The 21,324-nt window shown below is 43.8% G+C and overlaps 1 protein-coding gene across 4 annotated transcripts in view; it reads left to right on the top strand.

The window, feature by feature from the left end:
• The first annotated feature begins 10,351 nt into the window (after nucleotides 1-10,351).
• Nucleotides 10,352-21,324, top strand: part of GLIS1 (GLIS family zinc finger 1) — a 206,643-nt gene continuing 195,670 nt past the window's right edge. For all 4 annotated transcript variants that reach the window (XM_042786346.1, XM_042786344.1, XM_042786345.1 and 1 more), the window contains exons 1-2: nucleotides 10,352-10,512; nucleotides 11,112-11,501. In XM_042786346.1, the coding sequence (XP_042642280.1) occupies nucleotides 11,150-11,501 (352 nt within the window). In that variant the 5' untranslated portion in view covers nucleotides 10,352-10,512; nucleotides 11,112-11,149. The remainder of the gene's footprint in view (nucleotides 10,513-11,111; nucleotides 11,502-21,324) is intronic.

Below are 21,324 nucleotides of genomic sequence, written 5' to 3'. Positions count from 1 at the left end.
TGTGCCTAAGTGCTTCATAAATCAGGTTCATAACACTTTTAGTGGAGATGAAGTATGTACTTTAAGAGTAGGAAACAGATGTGCCCAGGAATAAAACATGCTACTCTTCTGTAAGATGGAAATACTCCTTCAGAGTAAAATGGGTGTGCGGAAAGGCATTGTTAAGACACAAATACTGCTTGATAAAGCTAGCAGCTTGGATTTTATCTCTAAGGTGACCTAGCAAACTAAGTTCTGATCTACGCTGAAACATTCAGGAAACATTACTGCATTTAGTAAAACTCCCAAGTAGTGACACTGAATTAAAATTTAGATGAACAGATTTCTGTTAAGGGATAAGAATGATGTTTGCAGTATATCCAACTTTTTCAAAATAATATACATTATTGGTAGCTTCTGGTGAAAAATAGGACTTTTTAAAAGCATTTTTTAAGCTTTTTATCTGGAAGTAAGACTGTCCAAATTGCTTGAAGGTTAACTACTCAGTTTTTAAACTGACTCCACTTACTGTCATGTCTATACTAGAAAACATGAATGGAGTATGAAGAGCTTAGCTGTAGCTGCACTGCAGTACCTTACTGTAATTTCCGTGAGATAACGGGAAACTAAATGGTCTTCCAGATGAATTTAGTGTCATAAGGAGAAACAAAATCTGGATAATTTTCCTGCTATTCTCTTCAGTGCTGTTAGTCCTGTGGGGGTTGTTTTTTTGCTAGAGGACCTAAGATCTGAAGATGGCCACTGTGTCAGTTATGTCGATGTGATGTAAGGATCAGCTGGTGGTGAGTGGTTGTATATTAATTTTTTAAGGGGCCTGCAAGGTTTGGGTAAAAGAGAAACCCCCAAATCTACCATGAGGCCTGCATATTACTTTCCTCTCTACATAATTTTATTGTAATGCAGACACTGCACGTGTTAGATTTGATGGTGTAAATCAGAATTATATTGTTCCTTTTGTATTGAGATAGCTTACAGCAAACACCGTAAGATGATCGATAGCCTTTCATTGTATTTAAAGGTTAAGCCCAAAGTCTTTTAAAGCTTCCCCAAGCTTAACTTATATCACAGGTTTGACTACTATGTCAAGCCCTCTTGCCTGCCTGGCTTATTAAATAATTTAATTTGCTTATTTTCTGGTACTGCAATGTGCACCTGGAGTTAAAATTGTGCTTTAGCTAGTTCCTCAGGTGTAATGGTTGACCCAAATACTGCAGCCAAAGGTTTCAAATAAAATTTGCATTTAAACAGGTGCAGAATATTATTCTTTTTTATTGCTCTGGTATTTTCTGCAACACTCCCACAACTATAAGTTGTAAATTGTAATTAACAGTGTTATGGCTGTCAGCAGCAGGCTTAAAATGTAGACTTCTTTTTGATGCCAAAGTGTTTGAGGTCTGTCCTCCTTGTGTTGCAGCAGAGATTTGCACATGACATCTGCTAATGTGCGTGTGATTCATGGCATTCTCTGTGTGTGACAGAAGAGCTTTCAAAAGCTGATTGCTTTGTGGTTTCTTTAAAAGCTCCAATTCTTAAAGAGCTGTAGACCTTTTTTTTTTTTAAGCCTTTACTTAAAAGTACATCTTTAACAGTATCTCATGTTCATGGATGTATGTGTACAAGAATATAAACTGTATGTTGGGTGCCCTCTGAAGATGCAATAACTGGCTCACACAACTCAAATGGGGATAACATCTTATTCTAGTTTTGGCTTTGGGAATAATTATATTCCTCTGGCAAACTGTGCTGGTGTTTCAAGTCCTTTTTATATACTTCTGTCTTAACATAAGCAGTCTGTGAAGCCTCTGTGAGGTATGGGAAGAGTCTCTTGAGTTCATTTTTGCATTCTGGGTAATGAGAGAAAAAAAAAAAAGCCTTTTTACAGTTGGTTTCTGTGTAACTGCAATTAAATTGGATCCCTCAAGCTTGATAATATTTCTCATCTGTTTAACCATATCAAAGCTGAGCTGCATCTTCTTGCTGGATTGCCTACCACATGCATAAGTGAAACTGCTAGCATTTGGTTTGATTGCTGTTCTGGTAACCTTGTTAACCAGGTGAGCTGTAGTCAAGAGTATCTGAAATTATTTCCACTGTAGCTGCAGAGAGGTATGCAGTTGATGGTTCAGATCTGTTTTCCTGTTACAATGGAGTAATGAAATACAGGCTTTAGGTCTTAAGCAATCTCTTACAAATCTGAAAAAAAACCCTATCCTGCTTCATGTTTTGAGATACAACTTTGAAAATTCAGACTGTGGGTGGACAAATGCAGTGGCCCTAGCCCTTGAAACTCTTGTAGACTGCTGTATCAGAGGGAGCCGGGCAGGACTTGCTCCCTCAAGAGGAGCTCTTTGCCACTTTGGAGAATTGTCTTGATGCCAATTGCAGCTCAGGCCCTGAATGCACCCTTGAAATGAAGTGGTTTCGATTTTGTTGCTGCTTACTTTGAACAGAGGCTGTACTGTGTGTACTGTACTTGGTGTCTCAAGGCCTTAAGCAGCCATCTTCCCACCTCCCGAGGTACACGTACGGCTCGGAGGGCAAGGCAAGCGCCCCTGCAGATGCATCCAGCTGCAGCTGTGGAACTATCAGTCTCTTGCTGATGAATTTGCTGGTACCTGTTCAGTCACAGGCAAGTCCTGCAGTCTGGGGGCTCTGTGCTCACCCGACCTCCCCTCTCAGCTACTGGAACTGGCCACGTGTGGGACGCGATGCTCTGCTCGGGGTGGGGGGAGGGCCTGACACTTTCGGGGGGGGTTGGGTGTATGTGAATCCATCTGAGGTGATCCTATGAGCACCCTCAGCCATGGAGATGCTTCTTGCGATGGGCGGTGATGTGGCACTTCCCCAGGGGCTGAATGGTGGCAGCCTGCAGTGCTCTGCACATTCAGGCAGGCATTCCATAGCTGCAGGGCTTCACATGCTGATGGCACGCATGTTCCCACCACTCCTATCACCATCTCTCTAGAAAGATGCAATAAAAAGGTGAAGGTCTGGGTGGAATCATCACAGATGCTGCAAGTTGAGGACCCTCCCCACTACCCACACACCTTCCCCCTGTGGTCTTGATATTTTCTGTCACTAGTACTGTATTAACATACTTGCTGTGTGGATCAAATGCATTTGGGTGCTGTGGACATACCTGGAATGCGGTTTGCAAAGCTCTTGTGTTGTAAGGGGATGTTCTCGAATCAGAATATTGCAGATTCATGGTAGACATTTGCATCCAGCATATCAGCTTTGGACAAACCTGTAGTGTAAACAAACTGTGCAGTTCCCTTGTGTTTGAGAAAACAGCCTGAGGGAGAGCAAAACCTACACCATACTCTGATTTCAGAAGACAAAAAAAAAATTACAGAAGACCTCACCTTTCTGCCCTTGCAAAAATCATGGGACTACAGTGAGCTAGTCAGTCAGGAGATAAATGAACGTGGTGCCTCTGGAGCCTGCCATGAGATAAAAACATAAATTCAAGGGGGAATAGTTCCCGGACTGGCCTGCTCGATATGCTACCCGATCTTTCCAATAGGTGGTGATGGCATTGTTGTAATTTTTTTTTTTTTTTTTTTTTTTTTATAAATCCCCCTAAAGAGTCAGTTCCTGAAGTAGGAAGAATTTCAGAGAAAACTGGCCTGAGAAACCACAGTCTGTGCTCATGCAATCATCAAAGGAACCAAGTGCTGAGTGAATAGTGAGCTCTTCTCCCTCCTCTGCCCCAAAACACACAAAAAAAATACAGGCTTTGCATTTTGCTGCTTGAATAACTCAACTTCTAAATCTGATTACTGACACAGTGCTGGGGTGGGCTGTTGTATTTAACTGCATCTTGTCTGAAAAGGTATGGCAAGAGCCCTGGAATGAATTTTGAAGGAATTGGGAGTGGGAATATATAGCCGCCTGTGAGTCAAAGCTTGTTACAAGTGATGTGTAAGCATCATTCTCCGCTCTCATTCAGCAAGCTCCAGTTGTGGGTTTACTAATGTTAGATGTTTCAGATCAAGAGACAGGCTGGGTGACTACCTTCAGGGCAGGCTTTGAGGATCAGGTAGCTGGGGCATCAGTTTTAGGTTCCCTGTCTGTTTACCAGCAGAGGTCACTGCTCAAAGCAGGTTTGGGGAAGTGCCCAGCTGCAGACCTTGCTGTCGGTGGTGGTACAAAGTTTTGGGTTGAGCACAGGGCTGCAGCTCAGAATTGGGTATTGAGGGGGCTGCTGCCTTTGCAGACCCTGGCAGTCAGGCTTGGGGAAGGCTTTATCAGCAACCACAGAGTGCTGTAGGAAGAGAAAGCCCAGTCTCGTAGTTAGTGCAAGTTTAACACTGGTAAGGAGAAAAGTGTTTGTCCTTGCCTTTACCAGAGATCCAGTGCAGCACTTCGGCTCTTCATGGGCACGTGCTCCTTGCAAGTCTCCCAGTTTCCGCAGGCTCTGTTTGGGACACCAAGGGTTGAGTTTAACTATTGGAACTGGAAATGTGCTCTACCATATACAATGATGGGCAATGCTGAATAACCTGGAGTGAGGGGTGGGGGAAACAGTTGGTCTTTGTCACAAGTTTAGCACTCAAACTGAAGCTTTTGGGCCTCTGTTGTAAAGTGGGGCTTAGTCTAACCCCATCCTCCCTCACCTCCAATGATAGTAACAAGGTATTTATTTGCAAATTGGTAGGCTGCTGTACTGATGGACACCAAAGACATGCCCTGGAGCAAGTGAATAATTCTGTGCAGGGTTTGGGTAATGTACAGTAAATATATTCAGTGTGTGGTCCAGACACTGTTAAAGAGAAAACAGAAGAGCAACTAGCTGCTCATTCAGCAGTCACTATCTCAGTCTATTGAACATAAGGAATAACTGTGGGGCTGTGTTATAACACCAGTACTGCAATTCATTTATAGTAGGCATGAATTGAAGTTGTACCAGCAGTTCTAGTCCTTGCATGTCCCGATGCTGAGGATTGGATTTTACAAGCTGAACGTTCTTAAATTGTGCTGTCCTGATTTGTTTGTTTGTTTATGACTCAAGCTTATTTTACTACTGGTGTTGTGTATGCATGGTATGAGAGATGAATCTATTTATGGACTGATGCAGAGAAATAATACCAGATGAATGTCTGCGGGAGTTAACTGCAGGTGTAAACAACCACGTCCTGAATGGAGGCTGGTCCAACCCTTCTTCAGAGGTTTTTTTCCCCTCAAAGTACTCTAGAATGATCTGCCAATTAACTGGGGAGGCAAGGGGGAGGGAGAGATCTGTAATGTTACAGTCACTTCTGGAGATGCTGGTTGCTTCTTGTAGTCTCTGCAAGACAAAGGTGGATTCAAGATTATCATGTGATTTTTCCCAAAATACGCTAGCTATTGAAAAGACACTTATTTTTAAAAGATAAGTCACAGTGAGCTGAGTAACTTCTTTTTTTTAACTAAAAGGGCTATAAACATATCTGTAAGTTATGAAGCAATAGTTGAGTACATCACTAGATAATGTGTGGTCAGTTTGACCCTGCTGTCTTAATTTAAGAGGTCAGTTTAAAACCACTATAAAGAAGGGTTTTGTACTGCCTTAAAGGGATACGGGCAATCTCTAAGAAACGGGCATACTTACAGAGACAATCCCTTTGGCTCAGTTTTTGTTTGGTTGTTTCTTTTTTACTATCTGTGGTGCAGTAAATTAAAACAAAAACAAGTCTGGACTTGGCATGCCTTTGTAAATAAACTGCTCTGTGTGAATCGACAGCTCGTTTGCAACCAGGTTATTTATAACAAAGTTTGTTATTTCTCCCACTAGCGAGCTTGTTTTGCCCTTATATTAACAGAATGGTTATGGTAGTACCGCCCACCTCTGTACTGCAGCAGTTACACAAAGGCCTCACAATTTCAACTGTATCCTTTTGAAATTTAATTTTGTTGCCTGCTGGAGTAGAAGCAGGAATTTCAGTACATGAACTAGAGATCAATACTTCAACTCTGCTTGTTTGTGCAGCTCACCTTACCTGGATCCATTCTGCTTCATTCCTCTCCTCCCACAGAAGGGCTTCTTGGGGAACTGGAGTTTTCAGCTTCTACAAGTTTCCTGAAGATCTGGTTTGTGACCAGCCGTAATGCTGAGGCCAGTTACAATGGTCTGTTCCTGACAAAGGTAAAGAGCACATTTTGAAGGCTTGATTTGGTGAACTGGGGTCCCCTTCACGTAATGTCCTTTGCCCTGTTTCCCTCGCCTTTTACAGATGATCTCTCATTGTCCTCGTGTATTCAGGTCCCAGGTAGCATCATCTCAAGCTGCTCATGCAGCTGTGACCACAGGGGCTCATGCTGTCTGGACCAAAGAGACTGCATGTCTGCAAAAGCACCTGTAGACTCTGAGAAAGCCACTGTCATGGCAATGACCTGATATTGGCAGAGAAAAACTAAAGTATCAAACTTGTTTACACTCCATTTTTCTCCTCACTGCACTGTGTAAGCTTTGAGTTGGGCCTGGTGTGATATGGTCTTGTGTGCACTTATGCTAACTGTGCTGTGGTGGTACAGGACTGCCCAGTTTCTGTGGCTAACATGGTCCAGGAGCTGGTTTTGGTGTCACAGCCTTGTCCTACCACCACCAGTGCCCAGAACCATGAGGACAGGGAACCTGGTGTTTTAGCGGTGTCTGGCTACAAGGACACCAGTCGGCACAGGTAGCACGATTGCACCAGCAATTATCTATATCCTGGCTTTTTCTTAGTTGCTGTGAGGTACGATTTCACCCCAGCCTGAGCCAGCCTTAGACTGATATCTGTTTTTCTTTGGTCACCAACTAGGAGTGAATGGGCAGACGGTCGTCTCTGGTTACTTATCACCTGTGTCCTACCCACTTGATCTAGCGAGAAGATTTTCAGGCAAGCAGTTGCATTCCTCTGGATGTTTTTGACCCCAAATTGTAACCTCACCTTTCATAGCTGACTTAAAATGAAGCAATGCCCAGGGACCAGCTCCAGGGACTGAAGATGGCCTAGCTGCCTCAACTGAAAGGTCTGCTTTGGTGATGGAGACTTCATTAACATAGGGAAGAGGCAACAGGGCTAGCTGTGGGTCATACTATGACCCATGACCACAGCCCTTGGCAACCAGGAGTGTTGAACAAGAAGGCTAATGTGGAGAAATCTTCCCCCTCCCCCCACCCCCCTCACCTTCTACTAAAAGGAGAGTATTTCTGTCATGGGGAGAGAGGCCAACCAGTGACTGGTTTTCACAAGGAGGGGAGACACCCATCTAGCTCATGGATGTAGTGACAACATTGGGTGAATCAGTATTTGCTGTACAGCTTGTGCATACAGCAAAGTCATGGTGACCCAGGGCATAAAACAGTTTTAGCTACACTTGTACTTGTTTGGCCTTTGCTCCAGAACCAAAACATATGAAGCATCTTCTGACTCAGCAGGGAAAGAGAGGGAACTGCTTAACTCATTAGCACAATGATTCAAGGGACACTTGTTCCTCCCATGTCTGTGGACTTGCTGGAGGAGCCAAGTCGTTTTTCTAGAACAGCACTAGGTGTCAAGTCTATCAGGCACAGCTAGGTCTGGAGGAGGATGTCCATCCACTGCCTGCTTCTCTTGCTCAGGCCCAGGGATGGGAATCCCCAGCTGGATAGTCCCAGCAAAGACAGGGCAGCTGCTAAATGCCTCACTCGAAACCGAGAAAATAGTGGTGTGAGAGGAGGTTTGAGTCCATAGGGCCTCATTTCCTCTTGAAGGAACGTGGGTACCTGCAGCTTAAGCTATACAGTCTACATCTCTGTGAGATGATCTGTTACAGAGAAATTTACCTTGCTGTGAAGGGCCTTAACCCTACGCATGCTTGAAGCTTAGAGCTGTGATGTGCCTCAGTCTGAAGCCTTCCTGGCTCTTTTTATTTCTCTGCTCGGAGGGTGCCCACAGCATGGAGCAGGCTCTATGCCCCCTCCTGCCTGCAGAGAAGCCAGCCCTGGGCTATTGCTAAGCAAGTGGCGGCACCTGCCGGTATTTTGCAGAATATTCTGGATAATGATGATAAAAAGAGAACCAAACAGCCGTTCAGAGCAGGGCACATGTGGCCTGAGGTAGGGAATACAGAATGATGTGAGTTAACAAGGTCAGAGCAGCCAAGGTGCTGAAGATGTCATTTTCCCTGCTTGCTGTGAGAAGATCCCTAACCATGAAAGAAAATCCCTCTAGGAAGTTACACAATATCTCGAAAACTACCTGTTTTCTAGGAAACCCACTCTAGATATTCAGGCAGTGTGTAACAATATGCCTGTAATAATTTGCACAAGATGAACCCATGTTTGGAATCCACCTAAACACTATTTTTTTCCTGCGCTGGAAGCAGTAGGATTACCCTGGTTACACCGTGTTCTTGAATAATATTTCTCTCAGTAAATTTTACTGCCTCTTCACGTCACTGGGGTTTAGACTGTTACCACAGTGTATTTTGTGTCTTAAATAATTACTGGTTTTGGTAGCACTGCCAGTTGCCTTTAGCATTTCCAAAATGAAGAGGAAGAGTGGCTCGGTCCTGAGATGGGACTGGGGAATCGATGTAGGTGAGTAGAGGACTGAGAGGTGTTGTGTGGCTGTAGAGAACAGCTACGCAGAGGGTTAGTGTACACTGAAAATTTTTACTTTGTTTTTATAAATCCCCAGGATATCACCGTTAAAATTCAGTGTTTGTGCCAGCTAGTTGATATTTAGTTTTGTTTCCTACAGAGCTAAGGTGGGAATTTGTCCCTTTTTGTAGCATTTTGCTCCCACTAACTTATCCTGAGGACATTTACCAGTTTTCAATTACATTTGACAGAGAGCTCTTAACTTCAGACAATTTAAGATGTGGCCTTAGAGAAGAAAAAGACCCTAATACTGCCCTTGTTGAGGGGAAAGGCTGGCAAGCTCCTTTGTTAGACCTCAGAGCATCTGTGCTGGGCAGGAAGGGAGAGAGGCACTGCAAAGGAGATTTCATTAGTACTACTGCTCCTAGAACTGCTTGTTCCATCTCAAGATTTCGTGTCTTTTACAGAGGGTGGCCTCCCTCCTATGAAATACACAACATTCATAGTATTTGCCAAGAAAAAGTCATGCCCTCCTGTCTTGACCATTCCTTTACGCCGCAGGGTGGCATATGTGATTAAGGGGTTGGATAAAATTGTGAGCAAGGCACTCTTGTGCAGCATCTGTGCTGCAAGAAGATGAAGATCTCTGTTGTCTAGCTGTGGGATGCTCCTTAGGAGGGGCATAGCCAGAGCCAGTTCAGTAGCTGTCCCTCTTCCGCATGTTAAATCTAAGCCTCTCCTTCAGGGTTGATGCGAACAGATGTGATTTCCAAGTAGATGTCTGTCTGATTTACACCCATGTAAATCAGGGGTGACTCAGAGTCACTCCTATTTTTGAGCTGGTGTGTTACGGACCTGCTGCACTACACCTGTGCTGACAGCAGCATGCAGGGCAGCAGGGTGCAGACATCCCCCGGGCCAGCAAAAAGTGGGCTGGTAAAGCTTGCCGGTGCAAAGCTGCACATCGCAGCTCAGCCTGCGTTCATTTGGAACCAGGCCCAAGCTAATAAACCCAGCTAGATTGCTTCCAGACCCAAGCTGGCCCAGGAGGAGCCCGTGCAAATGTCACTGCTCTGTGCTGCTTGCTCTGAGCTAACTTAATTGTCTCTACTGGAGTGGGCCAGCTCCAGGCACCTGTAGGAGAAGGAGGGAATGATGCATGGCCGCTCTATAGACACTGAATGTGCCTGAAGCTGCATCACTGAGATGTCTTGGCCAGGTTGTACCCACCTTGTGACACATCTCCTGCTTCCCGGGCCCAGGCCATTGGCAAGGCGTTTGCTCTCTCCCGCTGCTCCTCCGTGACACGCTGCAGTCGCTGTGGCTTTTGCACAGGAGCTGTTTATAGGGCGCTGCGGGCTGTTGATCAGCTGGGTGGTTTGTGGGTGCCCCGCAGTTCCCGCCCGTTGTGTGCCTGATGCATGAGCAGGGTGCCTGGGGACGGACACGGAGCACCATCGGGGCCGGAGGGGAAGGGTCCAGGCTTTCTGCGGTGGGGCAGCATGAGGGGAAAAGAAGGACCACTCCAGAGGCAAGTGGGCAAGCAGGGACCTCTCGCCGCCAGGTCAGGCACCGGGAAGGTGCGGGCCCTCTCAGGGGGCCCGGGGTGCTGACCTTCTCCTGACACCCGCGGCAAGCGCGGGATCCCTGGTCCCCCTCCCCTCCTCCGGCGGGCCGAGGCCGTGAGGGGCGGCCCCCGCTCCCCGCCGCGCCGCTGTCAAAGCCCCGAGGGGCGGCCCCGGCGGCACAGCCCTCCCCCTGCCCGCCCCGACTGGCCCGAACGAAGGGCTGGCCCCCGCCGCCGCGCCAGGGTAATGGCCCGGGCCGCCTTCGCTCTGGCAGCCGGCCCTGCGGCGGGGGAGCGGGGCTGAGCCCATGAGCCCGGCGCGGCGGCGGCAGGACGGGGCGCGGGGGCGGCGGGAGCCGGCGGGCAGCGCGTCCCCCCGGGCGGCCCCTCCCAGGTAGGAGCGCGGGGGGCGGCGGCTGTCACCGCCGCGCCGAGGCGCTGCCCGGGCGGGCTTTTCCCCTCACGCCTGTCTGAGCGCGTAGCCGGGGCCGGTGACCCGGGGGGGGGTGGCGGTGAAGCCCGGCGGGGAGCGCCCGGCTTTCGGCAAACACGCCCGGCGGCGTCGCCGCCGCGTCCGCCCGTTGCCTGGGTGGCCGCTGTTTGGATGCCGCAGCTGAAAGGCACCGGCCTCGGCGCAACTCCGGCCGTGTGCCGGGCCCCCCTCCCCTCCCCTCACAGCCGGTCTCGCCTTCCCGGGAGCGGTTAGGAGCCCGGCGGTGTTGCCTAGAGAGGGAGGAAAGCCGGGGCGCGGCGCCAGCTTCCCCGTCCCTCACAGGCGAGCCGCTCGCCGAGGTCTAAGCGCCCCGCTTCTTTCCCCCCCTCCCGCCGGTGTGCGTGAGGGGGCGAGCGGGGCCGGGGGCGCCTGAGGCTGCCGGGCGGCCGTTAACGGCCGTTGGTGGCGCGCGCGGCGGTGCTGAGGCGAGGCGGCGGCCGGCGGGGCTGAGGCGGCGGCCGGCGCTGACATCCCCCCCCTCCCTGTGCCGCTCGGTGCAGGAGAGCGGCGAGGGCCCTGGCAGCGTCTGGACGCGGACATGCACTGTGAGCTCGCAGGGGGTCAGAAAGCCAGCGCTGGTCCGGCCCGCTTCGAGGTGACCGATAAATGCCAGGGAGCGCCTGTCAAGGAACTGCCGCGGGCGACTCGTCCCAGCACCGGTAAAGCTCTTTCGAGTCCTCAGATGTCCTTTAAAATAACTGTCAGCCACGGCAGTGACCACACGGAGCCTCAGCAGAGCCCCCCTGAAATGTCAGCGCCTCTGCTAGATTTCATCCCCAAAAGACCCAGCATATTCGAGAGGATCCCGATTCTGCCAAGGGCGCAGGAGCTGCGATGCGCTAGAGGCTCTAAAGATTATTTCCAGCAGCAGAAACATCAAAGTGTGAAGGGTGAGTTGAAAAATGCATGAACTGAACACTACCACCACCAAAGAAAAATGTTCACCAACCAAACAAAAACGTGTATCAGGGTTCCCCCCCTTCTTTTTGGTCTTCAGGATGTTTCCTAACTTGTTTATTTAACTGCAAACTGTAAAACTTCATATTTTTTTTTTTTTTTTTCCTCTCTGCACCTTGGAGGTGCAGGATAAACCAGACTGGGTTTTTTTTTTACAGATGGGAAGCAAAGTGTTTCTTACTATTCTTTAAGAAATCATGAGACCAGCATCTTCTTTAGTTCTGAGCGACTGCTGCTCAGTTTGGTTGCTTCTCAGAGGTGGTTGTTTTGAGAATGGTGCTGAACACTGGGTTAGTCTGTCCTGCGCCTGAGCAAGAGCGTGGGGTGTTTGTTTGTGAGTATGCCTGACTGACAATAAATGCCTAGTTCTTATTCAGCAGTTTCACCACGGTTGCTTGGATTTATAGTTTGTATTTCAAGGAAGTGTTACAAATGCTGGATTCGGGCAGTGAATCCTCAGACTTGGGATTCCTGGTGCCTGAAAGGCATGCCGTAAGGTCAAATTCTGTTAGTTAACAAATGCCCAATTTTCATCTATCCATTGTTAAAGAAGTGGCACGGAGGTTAGGTTAGGATTGCTCAGTAAAATCTGTTAGTTACCCTTCTGAGCTAGAACTTGTTATTTGAGCTGGAATTTGTTAATCAAAATTTAGTTTAAAAATAATTCCTCTGGGTGGTATCGGAGGGAATTCAAACAGTTCTTTATGTTACAAAGACACTTGCAGAGACATATGTGCAACTAAGGTTATCAATGTTCCAGCAGTGTTTTCTGTAATGTTAAAAGGGTAATTCTCTTTTTATCTTCTCAGTCCTTTGCGATTCTCTATTTGAGAGATGTACATGCTGTTATCTAGTTGGTGTAAGAGGGTTACCACTAGGATTTTTTCAGTGCATCCCTTTCTGTCCATTCTTCTGAAAAAGTAGACTGCGTGCCCTTGGACTAGTAACATTTTCTTTTGTGAGCTTGTTACCTAGGGTGATGGCACCTTTCATTGCCATGAAGTTATGTTAATGAACACCTCAATCTGTGCTAGGTCTGTCCTGCAAACTGTAGGATGTTTGTTCATCACCAGTGAATACAGACAGAGTGGAGTAGCAGGTTATAAATTACCTTTTTTATTTTTCTGTTTGTTAATGCTGCAATTCTCCCCTCCTGATTAAAAAAAAAAAAAAAAAAAAAAAAAAAAAGAAAAGGTTGTTAATGTTTGGCAAGAATGAAATGAAGGTCTGTTACACAGAACCAGGTTTGGAGGGGGAGAAGGAGGATTCTCAAAGTATGAGGGGACAGCTACGAGCTCTGGTACTGCTGTGCTGCTGCAACTGCTGCCTGTAGAAGGGACTCATGAGATGTTCAGGTCCCTTGTGATCCCACAAATGAGGTTGGTGCCACTTAAGTAGGGTATGTACCAGCTTAAAATCCTGCCTGTGCTTTGCCCTGCCCAAGCAGACTGTTGAAGACCTTTAACTTTTTTGTTTTTCTTTCTCCGTTTGAGCTACTCGGTCCTCTTTTCGTGTGTGTTCCTCTGGTGGCTAATGCAGAGGGCAGAGATGTAGGGAGGGAAAGAAGAAAAGTGTAATTTCCATTCACTTGGGACTTTTATAGTAGACGTAGGTAGGCATGGGAGAAGGTTGATAATTCATCTTTCCTGACTGATAAATTTCCCCTTTTCACCTCTGGGAAAAAAAAATTGTGTTTTAAGTTTTGTTCCTGTTTTTTGCTTAATACGTTTTCTGTCAAGGGTGTTACCCTGTGGTTGTTTCAGCAGATGGGTGACTTGAGTCATGGGAGTAAGTAGGAGGTATCTATCCATGGGCAGGATATGGTTCATTTACTGAGTGTGGTGATTTGATGGATAATGTTGGATTTTTCCAAAGATGGCAGAACTGTTTTTTTTTTGGGTGAGGTTTTTTTTGTTTTGTTTTTGCCTTCCCCCCCACCCGTGAAGGTATTTTCAGGAGAAATTAGGGAAAGTAAAATTCTGGGCTAGAGTCTAATTTAAAAGGTGCAGGCTGTGCAGCTCCTTCTGACCTGTCCAGTGTCAGCAATTGCCTTAATGTCCACTTGAGCATTCTGGAATTCTCCCACTGAGTACTGTGAGCTGCCAGCCCCTGCTCAGCACCCTATGCTTCTGAGTCAGTTCCACAGAAATAACAGAGGTCACTCAGTTGCTCACTGTGATCTAACTGTGAAATCAGAGCTCTGTGTATCTAAAGTGAACTATGCTGCGGGCAGGAGAGCCACTGATCTTTCAAGGAGTGGTTTAAACCATCTCCTAACAACCCAGGTTCTCTCGGGAAGATAAAGAAAAGGACCAGGGATGGCTGTATGTGGATGTTATATAACAAGGTATAACTAAGAAGTGGGAATGAGGGAAATACTCAGATTTACCCAGTAAAAGGTTTTGGGAAGGAAACTGATGACAGCTTGATTTCAGATCATCGTGCTGTGCGTCTCCTGCTCTCCAGCCCCAGAATACTGTGTACCCAGTAATTCCCTCTGCAATCTGGGTTAGATTACAGAGTGTGCCTCCTGGTTTTGGTTTATCCACAGTTGAAAGTGGCAAGTAGGGAGGGTAAAAGACCCTCTTTAAAAAGAGCAAAATCAATTTTTATAGTTGCCTGTAAAAAATATTTTTTTTTTCCTAAACATGCCTTTACTTTTCTTTGGATTTTTTTTTTTTCAAAAAAGAATGAATCAAAATGATACACTACACTGCTAATAAAAAGGGCAGCTTTGAAGTAATCACAATGGGGAAAAAGCATCCTGCTGTTGTAATGTCTCTGTGGTGTTACTCCACTGCTTCACAGTGTTTAAGTTATGATCCTGCAAAATGCTTCTGTGCCTGAGCAAGTCTTTTCACGTGAACAGCCAAACAAAAATCTGAGGGGTGGTGGTGAGGATTACTTCTGGAGATCAGATTATTTGAGTCTAAATTTTTCAGGATGGAGCTGTTGGTTGTTTACCAAAAGTACCAGTACTTTGGAATCGTGCTTCATGTTTTGTTCTGGTTGGGAGCTGTTTAAAATAAACACCCAGTTTTCACCCAGCCTCCCTCTTCTGGTATGATTGGCTGTGATACACACCAGACTTTTCTTGATCATTGATTTCCCCGTGTGTCACAAAGCAGAGTATTTGCACCCAGACAGTGTGTCCTGGAGGCATTTGTGGTCTGCTCAGCATAGAATAACTGTACTATAAGGTATGAAGTCCATTTTACAATATTTTCGTGGGATTCTGTGGTTTTGGTTCTGTTTCATTGAATTTTGTGCTATGGTGTTACTGTTTTGAAACTAACACAGGGCAAAAATATTACTGTCAACAGGAAAGAAACTTTTTGGAAAGAAAGCTTTAGTGGTGACAAAAGAGTAATCAATAAAGATGTCAAATATCTCAGTTATTTAATGACATTGGTTATAGTTGTTACCAGGAAACACTTTTTCTTCTCATTCTTTTCCAGGTTTGTTTGGTGTACCTAATTCATGACTCAGTAGAAATGACGAGATTTGTCCTGTTAGTTGTGCCACTGGGAAATCATCCAAATGGCCCAGACCTTTGCAGTAACCACTTCAGATATTAACTTGCAGTGGGCAAAACAATAAGCTGTTCGGGTTGCAGTAGTTGGATGTTTCCTTGTTGAGAGTATTTTTTATTCAGACAAGAACAAAGTGGGGTGTTTTTTTTTTTTTTTGTTTGTTTTGTTTTTTTAGCTGTAGGTGCTTTCATCAAATACACAACCGGTGTACTGAAACATATTAATTTACTTCTGCTGTTGAGAAGGAGGGTTAAAACTTGCCATTTCAATCCCTTGTTTGAAATGAACCCATTTCAATTCCCTTGCTTAGCAGGACAGTCCTTGAACAAGTAACAGCTTATACTATTGGGAACTTAAGTAAAAGCATATGTTTTGGTTATATGACTTACTAGGTGCATCGACTGGTCTTGGGCCTGATTCTGCCATTTTGTTTTATACACCTTGTCCGTGTTCACCTGAATTATCCCACTGGACCAAATGAGGCTGCCTAGAGCTGATAAATATTACATGGGCTGTTAAGGAGACAGGGAATGGGCTCACTGGTATGGTGATCTCTAAACTCTCTGGATTTTATATAAAGCTGTAGGAATAAATTTTTCTTCTTCTCATTGTAGCTTTCTTACTTGTTGCATTTGAATTCTCCACTATAAAAGGAAATGTAATAGTTTATTTTAACAGAACTTGTAGTTACAGAACTTTTGCTTTCTTTTTCTTTTCCTCATTTTCTGTTGTAAGGGGAGAAAGGAGAAGAAACAGCAGATTGGAGAACGTGTGCATCAAGTCATTTGTGGTAAATTGTGGCTGTCCCCTTCTCCCTTAAACTGGCTAAAATGCTTGCTTGTCTTGAATAGGAAAATAATTTTCAGCTACTTGCTGCTGAAGGAAGTTCTTCTAATGATTTGTGTTGCAAAATCAGAGTGACTGAATTGGAGATGACCCTTTCATGGATTTAATTTAAACCAGGTTTAATTGTATCTAATAATTACATTCCTTGTTATTTTGGGATTGGTAGTAGAGAATATTTAGTAAACACAAATCAGAAGATCTAATGATTGACCTGTCATATAAAGGCATTCAGTACTAGTAAGAGCAAAAAAACCCCTGTGTGCTTCAGGAAAAAAATACAGCTACTAGAAAAAACAAAGAGAATAAATATTGTATCTGTCTTAATACTGTGTAGAATTATATGGAATAACAAGTAATGTCAGATTACAGGAAATAAATCTGATCTGTGGAAGAGATGTTGGAACTTCTTGAGTTTTACCTCAAGGCATAGAAATAAAAAATAAATTACTTGTTCTGTCTTTAAAATACCACATTAACACATCGAATGAAAATGGAGATTATTATGTAGTCTGCTAAATGGGATGAGAACAAAAATACCTTTTCCTTTCTTCTTTTATAGTAAGAAAAAGTTTAAAATCTACACATTACTGACAGGAACACAGTAGTCTCATCAACTACAAATACATTGCACTTAGAATATACTAAATTATGTCTTCAATTAGATCTAAATGATTGTATGTTATAGTTCAACCCTGTTTAAGCTGTTAAAGTGTATCATGAGGATTTTTAGTATATTTGAGATTATATTCTAGATGTCCTTCCAGATTCTATTCAGTAGAACTGCTAAATGTAAAGTAAGTGTCTTCTGGGAGACAGTACTTCTTCATTGCAACAGTGTTTTGGGTTTTTTTCCATTTTCAGTGAGCAAAGATGTTTAGTAAGTTGGATAGGAGGAATAAAATTTTACTCTAAATGATTAATATCGGTAGGAGTCTTGCTACTAACATTATCTAGGTCAGTATTTTAATCCTAATGTTAGAGAAGTTCTTTATCCTGTGTACAGGGAAAAGCTTGTAGAACAAATAAGAAGCTTGTATTAAATCCATCTGTAAGCTAGGAAGTGGAATAACGTATGGACTATGAAGAGGAATTTGTAGTACTGTGAGTATAATTTCCATGTTCAGTAAGTACCATGATTACCGTTATTCTAGAAATGTGAACCTCTGCTGCTTAGTGTTTTTAGAACTGTTGAAGATGTTGATGGCAGGGTAATTGGAGAGGGAATATAGATGTAAACTGCTCCATTTTGCACTCCAGGTTTTCATCATTATATGTCAACAGGCTTGAACAAGGCATGCAATCTAGTAATCATTTCACAGTGCATGAAACTGCTTTTAATAGACTGTTGGTTTTGCTTGCCTTTTTTTTTTCTCGGTTGTTTCCCAGCACACTGATGTAACTCAAAGAATACAGGGTTCCAAAGCAAGGGCAGTGCTCACTTACTGTGGTACAGTGTAATCTTGCCCTACAAATGTGCAAACAATAGCAAAAGTATGTGTTTCTGAATATGGCACAGCTGTTATCTTCTCCTGAAAGCAGGGAGCGTTACAATGACATAGACAGAACGACCAGTTAAAACCACTCATGCCGTTTTATTGCGTTTAAATGGAGCATGTAAAAAGAGCAAGGGCCGGTTCTTCCATTCAGATAAGTATCAGTTCAGGCTACTGCAGTACTACCTCTCTGCACGGGCTGTGAAGAATAGAGGCAAAGAATTCCCCTTTTTCCTTCCCCTCCTATTACATTTCTGGCACCCAGTATGTGAAATCTCAGGTGGAACCTGGAACTTTCGGTTCTCAGAATCTGCGCTTCACTAGTAACCTGGAACAAGGACCTTTTTTTTTTTTTTTTTTTTTTTTTTTTTGTTATGGTCATTAGTTTGTATATTTTAAATGATTGTTAATGATTAAGATTATTTGTCAAAAGGGGACTACTTGAAAAGCAGATGAGACATTGTCAGAGCTGCAATAGAAAATAGATCAAAATTCTGTGTTTTAAGTTATTTTAAGGTTTTGAGCATTTAGGAATTACAAGGATGATATCTGTCAAATCATCACAAAGTGCTTGAACTATATATATATTTTTTTCCTTTTCTAAGCAATTATTTTGCTTTAATAATTATGTCTGACTTCTCTGTCATAATGTCTGAATGTATATGTGATTATTTTGCATAGTGGATTGTTAAGGAGCACTGTAATTGAATCTACCCGATCAAATTTATTCTGAGGGTTAAATGAACGCAAAACATCTTAAAGTGCCTCTAATTCTGGCATTTACATGTGTGAGAAAAGGGCTTTGTGAGAGCTATAGAGTTGTCAGTTGTTTTAGAATGAGGGGAAAGAAAGTACATTCTTAGGTGGTTTTTTTGCATATTTAGCCAGAGGGGAAAATGACACTAAGGCGACATCATCAAATACTGTAAAACTAACTTTTTAATACAGATCTCCATTGTTGTTTTAAGTGCTTAAGGGGTTGGCGGTTCGGTTTATTTTGGAACTTGCTGAACTATATGAAGTGTGTCTCCAGGGGCCTGGTATTTTAATACCTAGTAGAAGGTTGTATAACAGTAGATGATGTATTTTGCCTGCCTTCTAATGCTGTAAATAAATTTACACGTGCTGGCTTGGGAGAGCATGTCTGAGGTATAAATCAAAGGCTAATATAAGAGGAAAAAAAATAATAAGTAATATCTTGTAACCAGTTAGGAGTTTTTATTCCTTTATCTACAATCAAGAGATATATATAAGAGCAATAATATGTATAAAAAGTTTAACATGAGGCTCTTCCCAAGAAGAGGTAGATGGTCTAGGATTATTTAAAATAAGTGCTGTGGTTTTCTACTTTTTCACAATTTACTGTGGTTAAGTTACTTAAATACTGAAGTCAACAATCCCCTAGGCAAAGAAAGATAATATAATTTTAAGCGTATTGTAAAATATTGAAATTTGATCGCTCCTACTCTATAATCCTATCTAAGTCTTTGTTGTAATAAAAGGAAACTACAGATACATGTGTCAGTTTTGGAGCATAATCTTTTTTTGAGTTTAGAGAATGATAAATGTGCTTCAAACAAGCATCACAACAGTTGATTAATATGAATGTTTTGCTAAATACTACATGCTTAACGCAATCCCCATTCCTTTATAATAAGTTTAAATATTAATTCTTTGGAATGCTAGATGCCTAAAGCTAGATAGAAATGCTGTGCAGTTTCAGATATCTAGGAGTGGGCTTGTGAAACAGGATATTTAACTGGGAGAGATGAGTAGCACATTTCGGAGTTATTAGGGCAGAAAAACAACGCAAGAGGATGACTGAAAAAAAAGCTACAAAATTGTTTTCTGTGCACGAGGCTTAAATACCTTATAGTTATTTATTTGAAATACTAGAGTAGATTTCCTATGTATGTAGGGTCTAGATTGCATTTTTTATTATTATTTCGTTTAAATTCTTTTAGCCGCCTGCCCCTCTCTAAGGCAGCTGGCTTTGATTTAACCTGAATCATTCACTGAGAGCAAATGATCAGCCACTTACAATGACTGCATGTTGTGCTCTTTGATGGAACATCTCGGTAGTGGCAGATGCTCAAGTGAGAAGACCAAATAGGACATGAAGCAGCATTTTGCATTCAGAAGGACTCATTTCACCCCAAAACGGCTCTTGCTTATTGTTCTTTTTGTAAGTCCTGCCTACTTCCCAAACCCTATCTGTGCTGGATGGCAAAGAGAGAGTTAAAGTGAGAACAGATAAAAGAGGACATTTCTGGTCTATTTCCCAGCATTTTCTGGGAAAATCACAGAAATGATTTAACATGAGGTTTCATAACTCCTGCTTTGTCCTGCTGCTCCTGCTGAAATTGCAGGGAGTTGTAGCACTGACTTCAGAAGGCCAGTATTGACTGTTTTCTAAAGTCCCATCCATACTCTTTTGAGAAGGTCCAAGTGTTAAACTCTCTCCCAGAGAGGAAACTGTGCAAGCAGAAGCAGCCCAGTAGCTTGAATGCCAAGGTTAGTCAACACAGAATGTTCACTTCTAATTTTTCTTCCTGTTTAGGACCTTGCATGGGTCTAGAGCCAGTGTGATCTGCCATTGTATATGAAACAAGCAAAAATGGTGAAGACAGAGAGAAATGACACAAGGATTGTGCCAGCAGCTGACATGGCCAAGTATATAAATGTTTGAGATTAAAAGAGTTAGGGTACTTGTACTCTATTCTAGGTTGTACCACTTACTTGTATCATTTTAGGGCAAGATTGTGTGTTATTAATGATATTTCTACTGCAAGAGTGTAATGGAGCGTGGTGTGGAGAAAGACAAGCCATTTATGGAGCCAGAAACAGTGGAGGCGTTTCGGCGCACTGTCAGGGCCAGCTTCATTTTCTGTGCTGAGGGACAGAGTTTGTTAGTTCAGGTGCAGTGTTCAGGTGATGTGGCTGTGCTCTGTTTGACATCTGATCTGGTGTTGTTGCAGGATGCTGCACTGAAACATATGGCTGTATCAGCCTGGGGTGGCACTTGCTTGAGTGTGGCTGCACCCCTTCTACACAGTGTGTGCACAGAACAGATTTTTCTTTTTGCTATGTGAAGAAAAGGGTGTTTGCCCTTGTTGGTAAGTCTCCTCGCGTGTGAGTGGTGAAAAGTGCAAAATACATATTTGTTATGTTTGGGACAGTGAGATTTTTAATGGAACATTTTAGTTGGGCTTCTTACTGCTTGGCATCTGGTTTATGCTGCCAGTTGCAGAATTGTGGCTGAGGAACAAATTCTGTCATTTATTTTAGTGCTTGACACGCTGATGTGAGGGAAATGAGGCTATGTTCAGGGAGCTGTGTTGGAAATAGCCAATAGTAAGTACCTGTTGGGAAGAAAATCTTTACCCCTGGTTTGCTGGAGGAAGCAACTTCAGGGTTGCCCTTGCCTTCCAGCAGATGGAAGTCTCCTATGCCTGTTGTTCTTGAGGCAGATATCACCTGGTGGATTGTATGCCCCCTGGGCTTGAGGTGCAGGTAGCTGCTACAAGGTTCCTGAAATCCTCATCACTCTGACAGGACAGATTTTTCAAGCAGCTGAGACTGTCTCCCAGGACTTGAAGAAGAAAAAGCAACACTAAATTCCTCCTTTCTGGATACCTGATTGTTGTAATGTTCAGTTTCCTTGAAGTCGTCAGAGCTGGTTTATGTTCAACTGAAACTGAGTTGGACTGATTCCATTATTCCTAGCTGTGGTGCAAATCTGAGTGACGCCATTTTAAAACCAAGAATGGATAAAGAGGAGGCAGACTTCAGCCCTGGAGGGCTAATGCATAGAAGTTTGTCCTGTAAGTATTAACTTGGTTCACTTGGCAAAAGAAAAAGATGTCTCACATTTTTAATCTGAA

The sequence above is a fragment of the Tyto alba genome, unplaced genomic scaffold (genome assembly GCF_018691265.1).
Source record: "Tyto alba isolate M040663 unplaced genomic scaffold, T.alba_DEE_v4.0 Super-Scaffold_1000006, whole genome shotgun sequence".
NCBI classification, from domain to species: Eukaryota; Metazoa; Chordata; class Aves; order Strigiformes; family Tytonidae; genus Tyto; species Tyto alba.
The sequence above is the reverse complement of the archived record's forward strand: the minus strand, read 5'-3'. Positions and strand labels throughout refer to the sequence as shown.